The sequence below is a fragment of the Ochotona curzoniae genome, unplaced genomic scaffold (assembly GCF_017591425.1).
Source record: "Ochotona curzoniae isolate NIBS_2020 unplaced genomic scaffold, NIBS_Ocur_1.0 patch65, whole genome shotgun sequence".
Lineage (NCBI taxonomy): Eukaryota > Metazoa > Chordata > Mammalia > Lagomorpha > Ochotonidae > Ochotona > Ochotona curzoniae.
The window spans coordinates 7303-20105 of NW_024467045.1; the positions used below are offsets into that span (position 1 = coordinate 7303).

At 37.4% G+C, this 12803-nt stretch overlaps 1 protein-coding gene across 1 annotated transcript in view; it reads left to right on the top strand.

Moving 5' to 3' along the window:
• Nucleotides 1–2561: 2561 nt before the first annotated feature.
• Nucleotides 2562–12803, top strand: part of LOC121168152 (growth factor receptor-bound protein 14-like) — a 65499-nt gene continuing 55257 nt past the window's right edge. Inside the window, exon 1 of the mRNA XM_040997972.1 lies at nucleotides 2562–2777. Coding sequence (XP_040853906.1) covers nucleotides 2697–2777 — 81 coding nt within the window. The 5' untranslated portion in view covers nucleotides 2562–2696. The remainder of the gene's footprint in view (nucleotides 2778–12803) is intronic.

A 12803-nucleotide genomic window follows, 5' to 3' on the forward strand; every position in this document is an offset into this window, starting at 1 on the left:
ACATAAAAATACCTCTAATGTGAAAATTTCCTTTTTGGAGATAAAAGACCTACATCAAAGAATAAGTCTTAGACCTGATTCTCTGAAATAATTGAACAGAGCCCTTTACTTTCTTCAACATCTTCCTTGAGCTGTTGCAGGCCTTATGCAGGCTTGATTTTCTTGATACCTACAATAATTTCGTGTTAGTCAAATTTTTTGTTTCCATTATGTATCTGAAGAAATTACACTCAGTTGACAAGGTAAAGTGAGGGATAGCGTAACTTCTGATGATAAAAAGATAGGCTCAAGAATTTTGAATGAGTGTCTAACCTAGTTTCAAAGCACAGTAAAGCATAGTCAATGGGACACCCAAAATGGATTACTGGAATAGGAGATACCCTTCCCCCATTCTAACTACACATGCCATTTCATTAGTTTCTTATTCTGTTGACTATGAGAAGTGTATGATTCATTTTTGGCATCTTTTATAGCCATATAGAGTCACAGAATACTGAATTTTGTTCTTCATGATTTTCACAGAAAATCTGGAAACTTCAATTTTCGAGTGTTCCAAGGAGATGAACTATTCCACTTAAACAGTTAGTTGTCTGCCAAGTGTGTTTTGAATACTTCCAGAGCAGGCATATTTCGCTGTAATTAATACAGGAATTGGACAGTGTTTTGTTATGAAGGATTTAGTCCAGTATTCAGCAGGCCTGTTTGTATGATAGTTGCTTAGATTTCAAACAGTCAGATTTGAGACCTGCATCGTATATCTGCATCAGTTTCCAAGGTCTGCATATTCTTTTCTTCAGTAACTTTTTAAAGAAAATATCAACTCTTCCTTGAAGTCTACCCTGATTTCATCATTAATGTGGAGTTTCTTCAACCTTGGTGAATGCTGAATACTTGTATTTTCATCACCACTGAGCTCAGCCCAGCTTATGGAAATAGTGACCACATCGTAACCAATGGTATTCGGGATGTAGTATATACTTTATGCTTTATGATTTAGTGAAAGGAGACCAAATAGGGTCTTTGAAACAAAAGATAACACTTTTTCTAAACTGAGGAAATAAGAGCAAAAAAGAAAAAACCCAAATAATATGGATGATTTTCTTAAAAATTACGTAATTTTCATGGGCTTTGCAATTGTTGATTTGCCAAAAAATGGCTCTAAGTAGAGCAGAATCTTACACTGCACAAATGGTATCCCCATGCCTGCATTCATAGAATTTTATTGGTACTTTTTTTTTTAAAAGACCATGATAGACATAACTAGATAAGGTGCAAATATTAAATGTATTAATACATGTTTGTGTTTTGTATATACCTGCTGCCTGCAGGTTCTATTCCGAGAGATTGAGTGTTTGGAGGTTTTGGAATTCAAAGTAGGGAAACATGGAGTTGTATTTTCTCTTTCTGCCCCCTCTCTCAAGAAATACAAGCTTGGTAGGTGTATAAAACATGTTCAAGTGGGAAGCAGTAAAATGAGCCCTGCCTGGAAGCAGTCTAGATAATGAAATGGAAAATTTGGATCCAGGTTGCTGAGAATATCTGTCTTTCCTTGTTACCACAACAATCATGCTGTCGGGTAGAATTATGAGAAATTCCTCTTCTGCCAAAGACTGAGGGTCATTGGGGTGAGTCATGGCTGAGGAGCACTTATGAGGTTTAGTGCAGCTTGTCAAGGTGTTGTGTACTCTGAAGGGACTTTCCCTTTGTCAAACTTGACTAATGTTAACATTGAAACACTTTTTTTTTTCATTTTGGCTATTTTTAGTTTGAAAATTTTCTTGTTGACCATGAATATTTTTAGTCGTGAACCTCCATCAACTCCCCAAAAACATTATAGTGAAGCTTTTAGGTATTGTAACAAAATCCAAAATGGTTATTCAAATTTTGAGATACATTCAGTGAGAAGTGTCTATTATTAGAGTTACTTTAATGGAATAAAATAGTAAGTCACACATATCTGTGCTCTTTAATAATGTAAGGTCTTAAAATGCCTATGTTATAGTTTAATTTCTTCCTCTTTATATTTAACATCCTTATTTTAGTTGATTTTTAAAGTGATAATTAATGGGTCGATTTTGGCAGTACAAGACCTCAAGGATAGCCTTAAAATCTACAGTGCAAAAATTTTATCTGTTGAGGAGATAAAATGAATGAATATACCTTAAGTTCTTTTATTATATCGTAAAAATTAAAGTCAGCACCTTAGCTTTCCTTATTGTGCCTCATGTATTATGTGTCAAGTATGCATTTATCAGTTTATGAACAGAATAAATTTGGCTCATTTATATATCTTTAAGCTTTAAGCAGGCCTATGTGGACAGTTGCTTATCCACCATATGTTGAAATGTTTATTATAGACAAAACTGCCTCATCAACCAAGATGGCATTGAATTGCACTGTTTTGGAAAAAAAAAGTTAAGCAAACTAGATGCCTGCTAATCTGCTTCTTTAAATATCATAAACAAAAGTATCAGAATGTGTTTCCAAGGACAAAGACGGAATTTTCCGGGCTTTGATTGGTTGCTGCCTTGTCCTGTCCCACGGCCATCCTTAATTGGCTTGGGGTGGATGGGAATCACATAAACAGGGTGACATTTATTACTTCCCTGGTTGCTCCTTTGCACTGAGTCCTGAAGTTCCCAAGGAGTGACCGTTACAGATTCTTTCATTTCGTCCATGACCTGCAAGGGGAAATCATGCTAAGGGAGGCAGGCATGAGTTTAAGTGCAAGAAGAGTGACTCTGCCTGCAGTCACGCCAGTAGTTCTGCAGAACAGGGTATGTGACTTCTTTCCACTTTTTCTCTTTCACTTTTCTTACTTTTTTGCTACTGTGTGTTTGTTAATACATTAGACGTTTTAGTGACGTATTCTTGAGAGAGACTGTGTACTTCACTGAGGCTATAAGTAACCAAAAGATGTATATAGGTATTGAACAGGACAAATGCTTCACTGGGACATGGCTAAAGTGGAAAGAGAAAAAAAGAAACTGCATGTAAAAACTAGTTAGTTCTAAATTTCAGATTATTGTGATTTAGAAACCATGAAGAAGCTTTGTGGCTTTTGGCTTTTTTCCCCTTCTTCTTCTGTGACTTTAGGCCTCTTCCTGTAGCTAAATAGAAAATCTGCTAGCTGTTATGTTTTAAATTTGTTACTGTGGAGTGGTTTGTTTCAGTATAATTCATAATACATCCATCTCTTCATTGTTGAATAGACTGTCTAGTTATTTTATTGTTTAAATGTCACCAGTTCATTATTCTCAAGTTTCAATCCATTTCTACTGACTTTTCTCTTTGTCTTAAAAAAATAACTTTGCATTAAATTCTTCTCTGAAAGGATTTCTGTTAATTATTAATGTGATCAATCATGTGTATGAAAATATTTATTAGATGTAGTTAATGTTATAAATATTTTTATGTCTTACTTGTGACATTGCTTTTTACTAAATGTTAAATACACCTCATAATGTAGCTAAATTTCCATTATAAGTGCACTAAATATAAACATTCTCTTCAAACAGTCAAATCTCTTGCATGGAGGGAAGGAAAGTACGGAAAGCTGTTTTGTGCGATATGGTTTCTGTATGGGTGGCAGTAGAAACTGTAATGTTTATTTCTGCCCTAACCTGTTAATGGTTAATTGTTAGCTATTAGTGCATTCCTTTAAGTCAGGGGTGAAGTTGTTTCTTTGAAACATGACAAAATCCAACGAATAAAATATCTTTTAAAGGAGCATTTTTGTGTGTGTGTGTGTGTGTTGTCTTTAATATTTAGGTTTTCTGCTGCTGCTTTTTTTTTAAAACCAGTTGACCATTTACTACCCAGGATAGTTATATGAGAATTTACTCAACATGTGTTTATTATCTTATTGCCCTTCTCTCAGCTTAAGAAAATTTAATTATTTTGCTACAAACTTAAATCTTGATTTTGAATTGGAATTAAGAATGCTAGAAAAATGGCAGTCTAGTTTGTCTGACTCATTTGGGGCATGTGAAATAAGTTTGTTAACCTATGTCAAACACTTTTTTGTGGGTTTGAATTCTACTTTATCTAGGTAATATTGCAGTTAAGACTGACCAAGAAACTAAGTATTTCGTTTGTTTTGGATGACATATTGGTCTAGTGGAAAGCATAGCATTTAGACTCTGTGTATTCGCCGTGTGGCCTTGTGAAATGATTTAACCTCCAGGAGTCATTGGTTCCTCACTTGATCAAGTTATTGCTTGTTCAACAATAGCTGAGGAGTTTTCAAAAAATCATTTAGTCAGTCTTAGTTGTGTCTGTAATTGTAAAAATCAGATAATGTATTTTATACTCTATGGCCAAACTGAAATGCTAGGTCATTTTTAGATACAAAATAAAATGTTTTTTAAGGGTGCTATCATTTTTAGGGACTATCAAAATACATTAAGCCCAAATCAAGTTATTCCTTTGCAACAAGTTCACAAGATGAATGCTCATATAATTTTGTACTCTATTATTTACTGAAATAGCATATTTACTATTTCTTTCTCTTAACATTTTAATTTATGGAGGAGCTATTTGTCTATTAAATTTCTCTGAAAATCTCAGTATCTTTCTTGTGCTCAAGTAATTGAATTTTCCTTACTAAAATATTAGTATTATCTGGTCATATAAAAAACAAGTTTTATTCTTATTCAAGATAGGAAATTTCTCTACTTATACAATTACCATGTGTTTAAAAACATCTTAGAAATAGTACAACCAGTTCTTAGGTATTTCAGTGGTAAATTCTCGTTTACCAGCAACACGGGTGTTTTTTCCACAATTTGGTATAAAGCTTGCTCATCTCGAAGCTGTTTTTTTTTTTATAAAGCTTTATTTATTTTTAATGCTAAAGAGATTTACAGAGAGAAGGAACAACAAAGAGGAAGATCTTCCATCCACTGATTCACTTCCCAAGTCTCTGCAGTGGCCAGAGCTGAGTCAACCCAAAGTCAGAAGCCTCTTCTGGTCTCCTACATGAGTGTGCAGGGTCCCAGGGCTTGGGGACATCCATACTGCTTTTCTGAGCCACAAGCAGTGAGCTGTTTTGGAAGAGGAGCAGCTGGTGCACATATGGGATTGTGGCGCTTGAAGGTGGATAATTGAAGGAGCGCCTGCGCCTTGAACCATGCTTTTCCCAGGCAGTTTACCGGCTGAGATCCTAACCATTTGAATGGTTGAATGCGTTTCTACAATGGCACATTCATGTGACTGAGTTGTTTTTTACCTATAGGTGTCTCACTTCTCCTGGGAGTGTTTAGGAACTGGTTATACATGGTCCTCAATGTGGTAGGGTCAGTTTTGGTCTTTGATGAGCAGGGCATTTCGTTAGACTGTCACTCAGTTTTTCGCTTTTAATTCTATTAGGATTGGACTTCCCTGACTGCAGTGCATTAGACTTGTAGCAGGGAGAGTTAAGTTGTGTCGCTCAGAAGTGATCACTTCCTTAGCAATCATTCAGAATGAATCCTTTATTCATAGTGTTCTTCTCAGATACCTATTGGGTCGTACCTTTGCTTTTTCCTGTTTCTTTCCTTGCTTGTTTCTTTCTTTCCTTCCTTCCTTCCCTCCTTCCTTATTTCCTTCTCTCCTTCTCTCTCCTTCCCTTTTTCTCCCTCTCCCTCTCTTCCCCTCTCTGTTTCTTTTTCTTTCTTTCTGCAGATGAGAAGACTGAGTCTATTGGGTGTTGAGTGACTTAAGCAAGGTCACCCAGAAGGTCAATGCAGAGCTAGAAATAGAATCTAGGTCTTATGACTTCCAGTGTGTTTCTTCTGGATATGTGTTACCTCCTGAAATTAGTATGTTAATGAAATTGCCGTATGGTGTGTATAATTGCCATTCAACTCCAAGTCTGGAATTAGCTTAGGCAAATCCTTTCATCTTCCTCTGCATCTCCACCAACTCCCATATGTTCTAGCATAGAAAACATTTTATTCAGAAAGCAACTGTGAGCAGCTCTATGTGTGCGTGTGTGCGTGTGTGCGTGTGTGTGTATACAACCTAATGGAAAGCTAATTTACACCTGAATCCCTGGATTTTCACGATAATCAAGAAAACATTGTAAGGATCCTGGAAGCTATTGAAAGACTCAAAAGCATTGTTATATCTGAATTACATAAAAATTAAAATTGATACTGTTTCAGGAAAACTGCAGTCAGTGGCATGTATTCCCGATTTTGTGGGTCTGCGTGTGTAATCCCTCCAGACTGCTTCTGGTTAACAATGTTCTTCAAATTGTTTGCAAGAATGTTCACATCCATTGTCTACATGACAATTTGACATGTTCCTAAGCACACACAAACTTGAAGCAATCTCAATGAAAAAGAAGCATGACATGACAACAGATTTTTTTCTTAAAATGTATAATCTTTAAAAAATACAATTCCCACATATACTCACCCTTTGAAAGTCCTTGGTGCTTATCTGAAAATGATCTTGTAGAAAGAGTGCAGATCACCAGATCTCTATTTTTCCTAGAAACTTTTCCACATTTGGAGTCCCAGAGTGCCTAGCCTGCAGTATGGTGTGGGCCTGCATGGCCCATGGTTCCAGTAGTTTCACAGGAACTCTCTGCTGGAGCACCCCTTTCATGAATGCATCTTGTAATAGCTTTACATGCCCATGTCTCTGTTCTCTTGCTCCCAGAGTCACACTCTGTGGTCTCCACCAGCACCTTCCTCCACTTGTCAAAGCCTCAGCCCAGGCTGTGGTCTCCTCCCAAAGCCTTCTGAGGCTATCCCTATACATTTATCTTCTCAGAGTCTTGATTCAGTGCTACCGCACAAATCTTTGTTACTCATTTGTCAGGTCGGCAGCTAATACCCTGTCACATCAGTTTTATTTTTCTTTTTATACTATTTTACTTTTTCAATTACTTTTCATTTACTGTTTATTTTTACTTTTTATATTGTGTAAACCTTTCTACCTACCTGTAAGTGTATGCTTTATTTCTTGGGTTTTCAAATTTATGAGGTGATTATCTCTGTATCTTTTTATATTATTTTATATATTCATTCAGTAAAATGCTGTTTTTGTCATCTATTGTCAAAAATTCAATTTCACATAAGCAAAAAATTTGAAGTACAGTAGAATTAGCAGGGAAGGGAATTATTTTCCTTATAGTTTGCAAGCAAGATTAGTCCAAAACCATTGGCGCAGTCCCGTATCGTCTTCAGGCAACCAAACTCCTTGCTTTCAACTGTATTTTCCTGATATGAGTCCTGTTACCTTTTTATGGAAAGATATATGCAAATTTATGTCATTCTGCTCACAGTGTTGGCACCTAGGGCAAGCTGACTAGGTTACTTTGTTAACATGGCACTCTGAATAAACAGGAGCTTTGTCTTCCATCATACCCTGGTGTCACGTGAAGGAAGCCAGAAGACACAGACCTCATGCTCAGGACATTGCTCGCTCTCCAGATTCATTACAAAGGAAGTGGGGAGGAGTGACTACTGTGGGGTCATTAGCCACTTCCACCACAAGTGCCTTAAACTCACCAGGCATTGAATAAATATTTATCTCTCAATTTCTTAAAAAATAATTTATCTATTTTTATTCAAAAGTCAGAGTTATAGAGAAGGAAAGCACTTTTAGTTTTAAGTATATTGGATAAGGGACACTCAACTTGTAGTTACAATTATGTGATAAACAGGGTTTTTAAGAAAATGAGATTGAGCTCTTTAAACAATGAACTAACTTTGATAGTTCATTCTTATTATTTGTCTCTCTGTTGCTTTTCTTTTGTTTATTCCCAAGTTTCATTTACAAGGGGGTGAAAAACTACATACTCAAGTCTTTTCATTATCATCATCTGGAGCCATCGTATGTGTGTGGGCAATTTTGTATACTCACAGCCACCCACACAGACCACTGAAAATAGAAAGTAATTAGATTAGGTTCAGTACTGATTATACATTCTCTTTAATTCTCATTGAGCCCTACAAGGAAGGTGGCCAAACCCATTTTAGGAAGAGGAGAATTGGGTTGGAGGGGTTAGATGTCTTCCTTAACAATTGACAAAGAACGGACAGGAGCCCATGTTTCAATTCCATGCAACTCAGAATTCTACCTGCAAAAATCACTGGGCCCCATGCACTGCAGAGCCGTCTCTCACAGTGCAGCTGCAGTGCCTTCTCCTTGGCCCTGCAGGCGGGTTCAGGTACGTATTTCACTTCTGTGCCATTCTGCCTTTTCTCCTCTGAGTTGTTTTCCTTTGCTGTGCTCAGTCTTTCCTCCATGGTGTAGTGAATAAATCAATGTGTTAGAGTTCCTTAGCATTCAGCAGGATTCTTGGGATCACTTGGAATTCACTCCTTACATATTATATTTTACTTTCAAAAATTACAGTGATGGGCCAGGCATGATGTTTCAGTGACTAAATGCTTGCCTCACACGTGCTGGATCCCATAGGGACACTGGTTCACATCCTGGCTGCTCCACTTCCAATCTAGCTCCCTGGTTATGGTCTGGGAAGGCCATAGATAATGGCCCAAAACCTTGGTACCCTGCACATGTATGGCAGGCCTGGAACACGCTCCTAGCTCCTGGCTTCAGATCGGTTTAGCTCCATCTGTTGCGGCCACTTGGGGAGCGAAACAGAAGACAGAAGATTTTTCCCTCTCTTTTGTGTTTGTAAATTTGCCTTTCCAATCAAAATAAATAAATCTTTTTAAAAAGTACAGTAATAACCACCAACTTCCACTGTCAGATATCAGTTGGCCAGCATTTTTCCCATTTTACAGCATGAGCCATCTATGACTTGTAACTGACAATAAACCGCTCGTAGAGCAGACTCCAGAGTCCCAGCTACTGTAGGCACCTGGACTGAACCTTCATGAGAACAGATGCTGGGCCTCATTCTGTTTGGTAAATTACAATGCATGATACATGCTTGGCAGGGAAAGCAGATTAAAAATAGCCCCGCTGATGAACAGTCTGAGACTTTTGCTTGGGGCAGTCTGTAAGGCAGGCCGTCCTGGCCCTGCCCCAGCACCCTAAGCCAAATCTTGAAAACAAGAGTCTCTTTTTGGCAGAGAAAAGAAAAAAAAAAAAAGACTTCTGGAAATTTCAAATACTAGCCCGCTAGAAAAGATAAAAGTTTTCCATCCCTGTCAGATATTTACAATGCTTGCTCCTAAGATAGTTCCTAGATGAGAATCTGAGAATTGTTTTGACCAAACAACAACAACAACCAAAAAAAAAGTTGTCAGAAAGTGTTCATCACCTCCTAATCTGACATGCAACTAGGACATATATTTGTGTTTGAAATGGTTCAGGAATATTGTTTTATAGTTTCAATAGTCAAAATAGCATGGTTAGTCCTATCAAAAATTTAAGAAAAAGTTTGGCATTTACAATCTAAATACCAGTGAATTTTTAAATGCATGTTACACTATGTGTTTTTTTATGTATTACACAATATTTAGGGGACCACAATTTCTTTACAACAAAATACATTAATACTTTCAATTGCATTTTCCATAAATATTTGAAGTACTCTCACATACATATAATCTCGTTATTGTAATTTAAGATGTAAAATTTATTTGCCATAAATATTCATGAAATTGAGAGCTCTTCAAATAGACGTAAACGCTATTACATGCTTACAGTTATATCAAGTAGAAACTCCACAGTGTTAACAATGTTATGGTTCTAATTTTCAAACCAATTTTTTTTTTTCTGTTTCTGTCAACTGAGAGATAAAAGCTCCCTCTCCTGGCTGATTCAGGATTTGCAATTTTTCTAGCAAAATGATGAGAAAAAAAAAAATCCCTAAGAAATGCAACTTATTTTGGCATCCAAAAAGTTAGGTCGACTGGGGACATGCATATATACTTATGTTCTCATGTTTAGTTATTAGATTTTTTAACAGTATGTTGCATAAAAGCAGAAGCTGAAGTCATCACAAAGTTTGGACAAGATGATTTAGAAGGAACTGAGCTTCAGGTTTTAACTGAGATGGGGTGCCTGGCTAGTTCTAGAGGGCATGCCTGAGGCCAGTAGACAAGGCTATCTCTGCAGTCTCAGCTTCTTCATTATAAGACAAGAGAAATGGGTGTTGCTCGTAAATGCATTCTTACCTGTATTAAGATTTTGTAAAAAATAGATCTATTTATTTTTTGAAAGGCAGAGTTATGCATGTACACAGAGAGAGAGAGAGAGAGAGAGAGAATCTTCCATCCCCTGAGGAGAGAGACAGAAAGATTGATTGATTCCAGCTTCCACCCCCTGGTTCATTCCTCAAATGTGCACAATGGCTGGGGTCGCGCCAGGCTAAAGGCAGAAGGCAGGAGCTTCTTCCAGGTTTCCCATGGGGCTTCAGTGGCCCAAACATGTGCGCCGTCTTTTGCTGCTATCCCAGGTATGTTAGTTAATCAGAATTGGATAAACTGGGACACTAAAGGATAATTGTTTTGTATTTTAACAACTTTGAGTCCATTTCCTTGACAGAACTACTTTATCCTTTGTACAGATTTTCCATTGATGTAAAACAAATATTTAGAAAAATGAAAAAAAATTAAAATTTGATGCGTTAATTATTCCTACTGCTGTCATAATGTGAGAGTGTTAGGATTTAAATAAATAATTACTTTTTATATGCTAATTAAGTTTGTAAAATGATAACCCAAATATCATAGAAATACTGGACATAGCATCTGTGATTGACCGTGTGGTATATTAAATCATAACAAACATCATTATTTTGTTGCACATTTAAAAATCAGTGAAATAATTTAGTCCAATAAAAGTGCTTCAGTTGATACCAAACAGGTGAATAATTGAAATAAATTCTGATATTCCCTGGGTCTAATGAATAGCATTATCTTTCCTCTTCTTTTGTTTTCCCTGTCTCTATTCTAACACTTCTCCCTTCACCTCTCTCCGACTTGTTCTTTTTCTCACTGAATGAGCCAGCATTTAGAAATGCTTATTCTGGAATAAAATATTGCTTAAAGACTCAAGTGAAACACAAGACAAAAATATTAATTCCAACATAAGCAAGACTTATCATTTTATGATTTAAATATGAATGCACATTAGCATTTTGAAGGTTTTCACTTCAAATATGAATTATTCAGCTTCAGAATCTTAGCAAAAATTACATGAATTTTAAAAACATGGAAGCATCAGAGAATACCTGGTAGGTGAAATCATTAGAAACATTATTGTGGCTGGTGTTAGGCATGGTGGTTCATGTCTCAGTTGTTCTGCTCCTAATCTACTTCTCCACAAATTTGCCTGAGAAGAGCAGTGGAAGATGGTCTAAGTGTTTGTGCCCATGCTATGTGTGTGTGAGTCCTAGATGAAACTCCTGGCTTTTGACTGGCCCAGCCCTTGTTGTGCCATCTAGGGAGTGAATGAGCAAATGGAAGATCTCTCTCTTTCTTTCCTCTCTTTGTGTATAACTTTTATAAATAAATTAAAAATAAATATTCTTAGAGAAGCATTGATGTAATATTGTTTTGGTTTGACCTACTCTAAATTATTTTGAATTTAAGTGCTAATAAAGTATCAGAAACATGTTTGTGGGATTGTAAGGTATTTTATAAATTAGGTTTTAATATTTTCCTTCCTTTTATAATGAAATTGGCGCAGCTTCTTTTGTTTTTCCCTTTCTTCCACATAAGAGAATAAACTAAGAGAATTACATGTTTCTCTCTGTGGACTTGAGCCTCCTGTTAAACAAGGGGCTTGCTTCTAATCCTGGGTGGGAAGGGAACCAGCAGCGTTCTTGGGTGGGAACGCAACAGACAGAAAGGGGGAGGAACAGGTGTGGACTCAGAGTACAGGAGCCGTAAGGAGATATTTTCGGCCTGCTCTTGCTACAGGCTGCCTGTCATCTCTTGGTTGGAAGTCTAGACAAGGCGTGACTCTGCAGTGTCACTGATCCATGCTGTCAGGTGTGGCCATGCTGAGATGCTTTCTATGCCAAGTCGAGGGCATTTCCTGAGGCGAGTCTGCCCTGGGCCTCTTTACCGTGACCCAGGAAACAGATCTGGTGGACATGTTTTGAAGCTTCCTCTGTGCATTCTGAATGCACGTCCTGGCCTCCTGGAAGCTCTCTATGAGCACTCTCTCCCTCCCTAGTAGTGTAGCTCCTATGATTCTGAATGAGTTCTCTTTTATCCAGGCAAGCTGTACAGTGTTCCTGTAGAAATTAATAATGTGAGGTTGATCCAACTTGTGAGCTTTGTTTGTAACATCTGTCTCACTTTGATGTTTACCTACTTCTTTTTGTGAATTTGACAAAGTTTCAGCTGTGAAATAGACACCAAATTACCAATGAGAGGAGAGTCATGGAAAGCTTCTCCAAACAGTGGTTTGTCTGTTCTAGAGGAGCAGCACTAGATGGTAGGGACACCATGTTCACAGAAAGCCCAGGAGTGAAATCTTCCTGTGTATATAAGGAGCACAGCTTCATCAATACAGAACAAAAAACAACTGAGTGGGGAAAACAGTATGTGGACCCAGACACTAAGGGAGAGATTTCAAGAGAACAAATTTGGTCAGGAGCTCAATGAATTCATGTAATTCTGTTACTGGCTGCACAATCTTTTTTCAGTTAGTGTCTTTTAGTTAAATAGACATACATGATCAAGTAAAATATGTTGCTGAAGAACAGTTTTGAGGAACAGGCATCTGGTACAGACCAATTGGGATGCCCACGGTTTGTGTCAGGGTACCTGGGTTCAAGTACTGGCTCTGCTTCCAATTGTGACTTCCTGCTGATGTGCACCAGTGGAGACAGCAAGTTGGTGGCTTAGGGACTTGGGCTCCTGCTGCCCAGGTGGGGC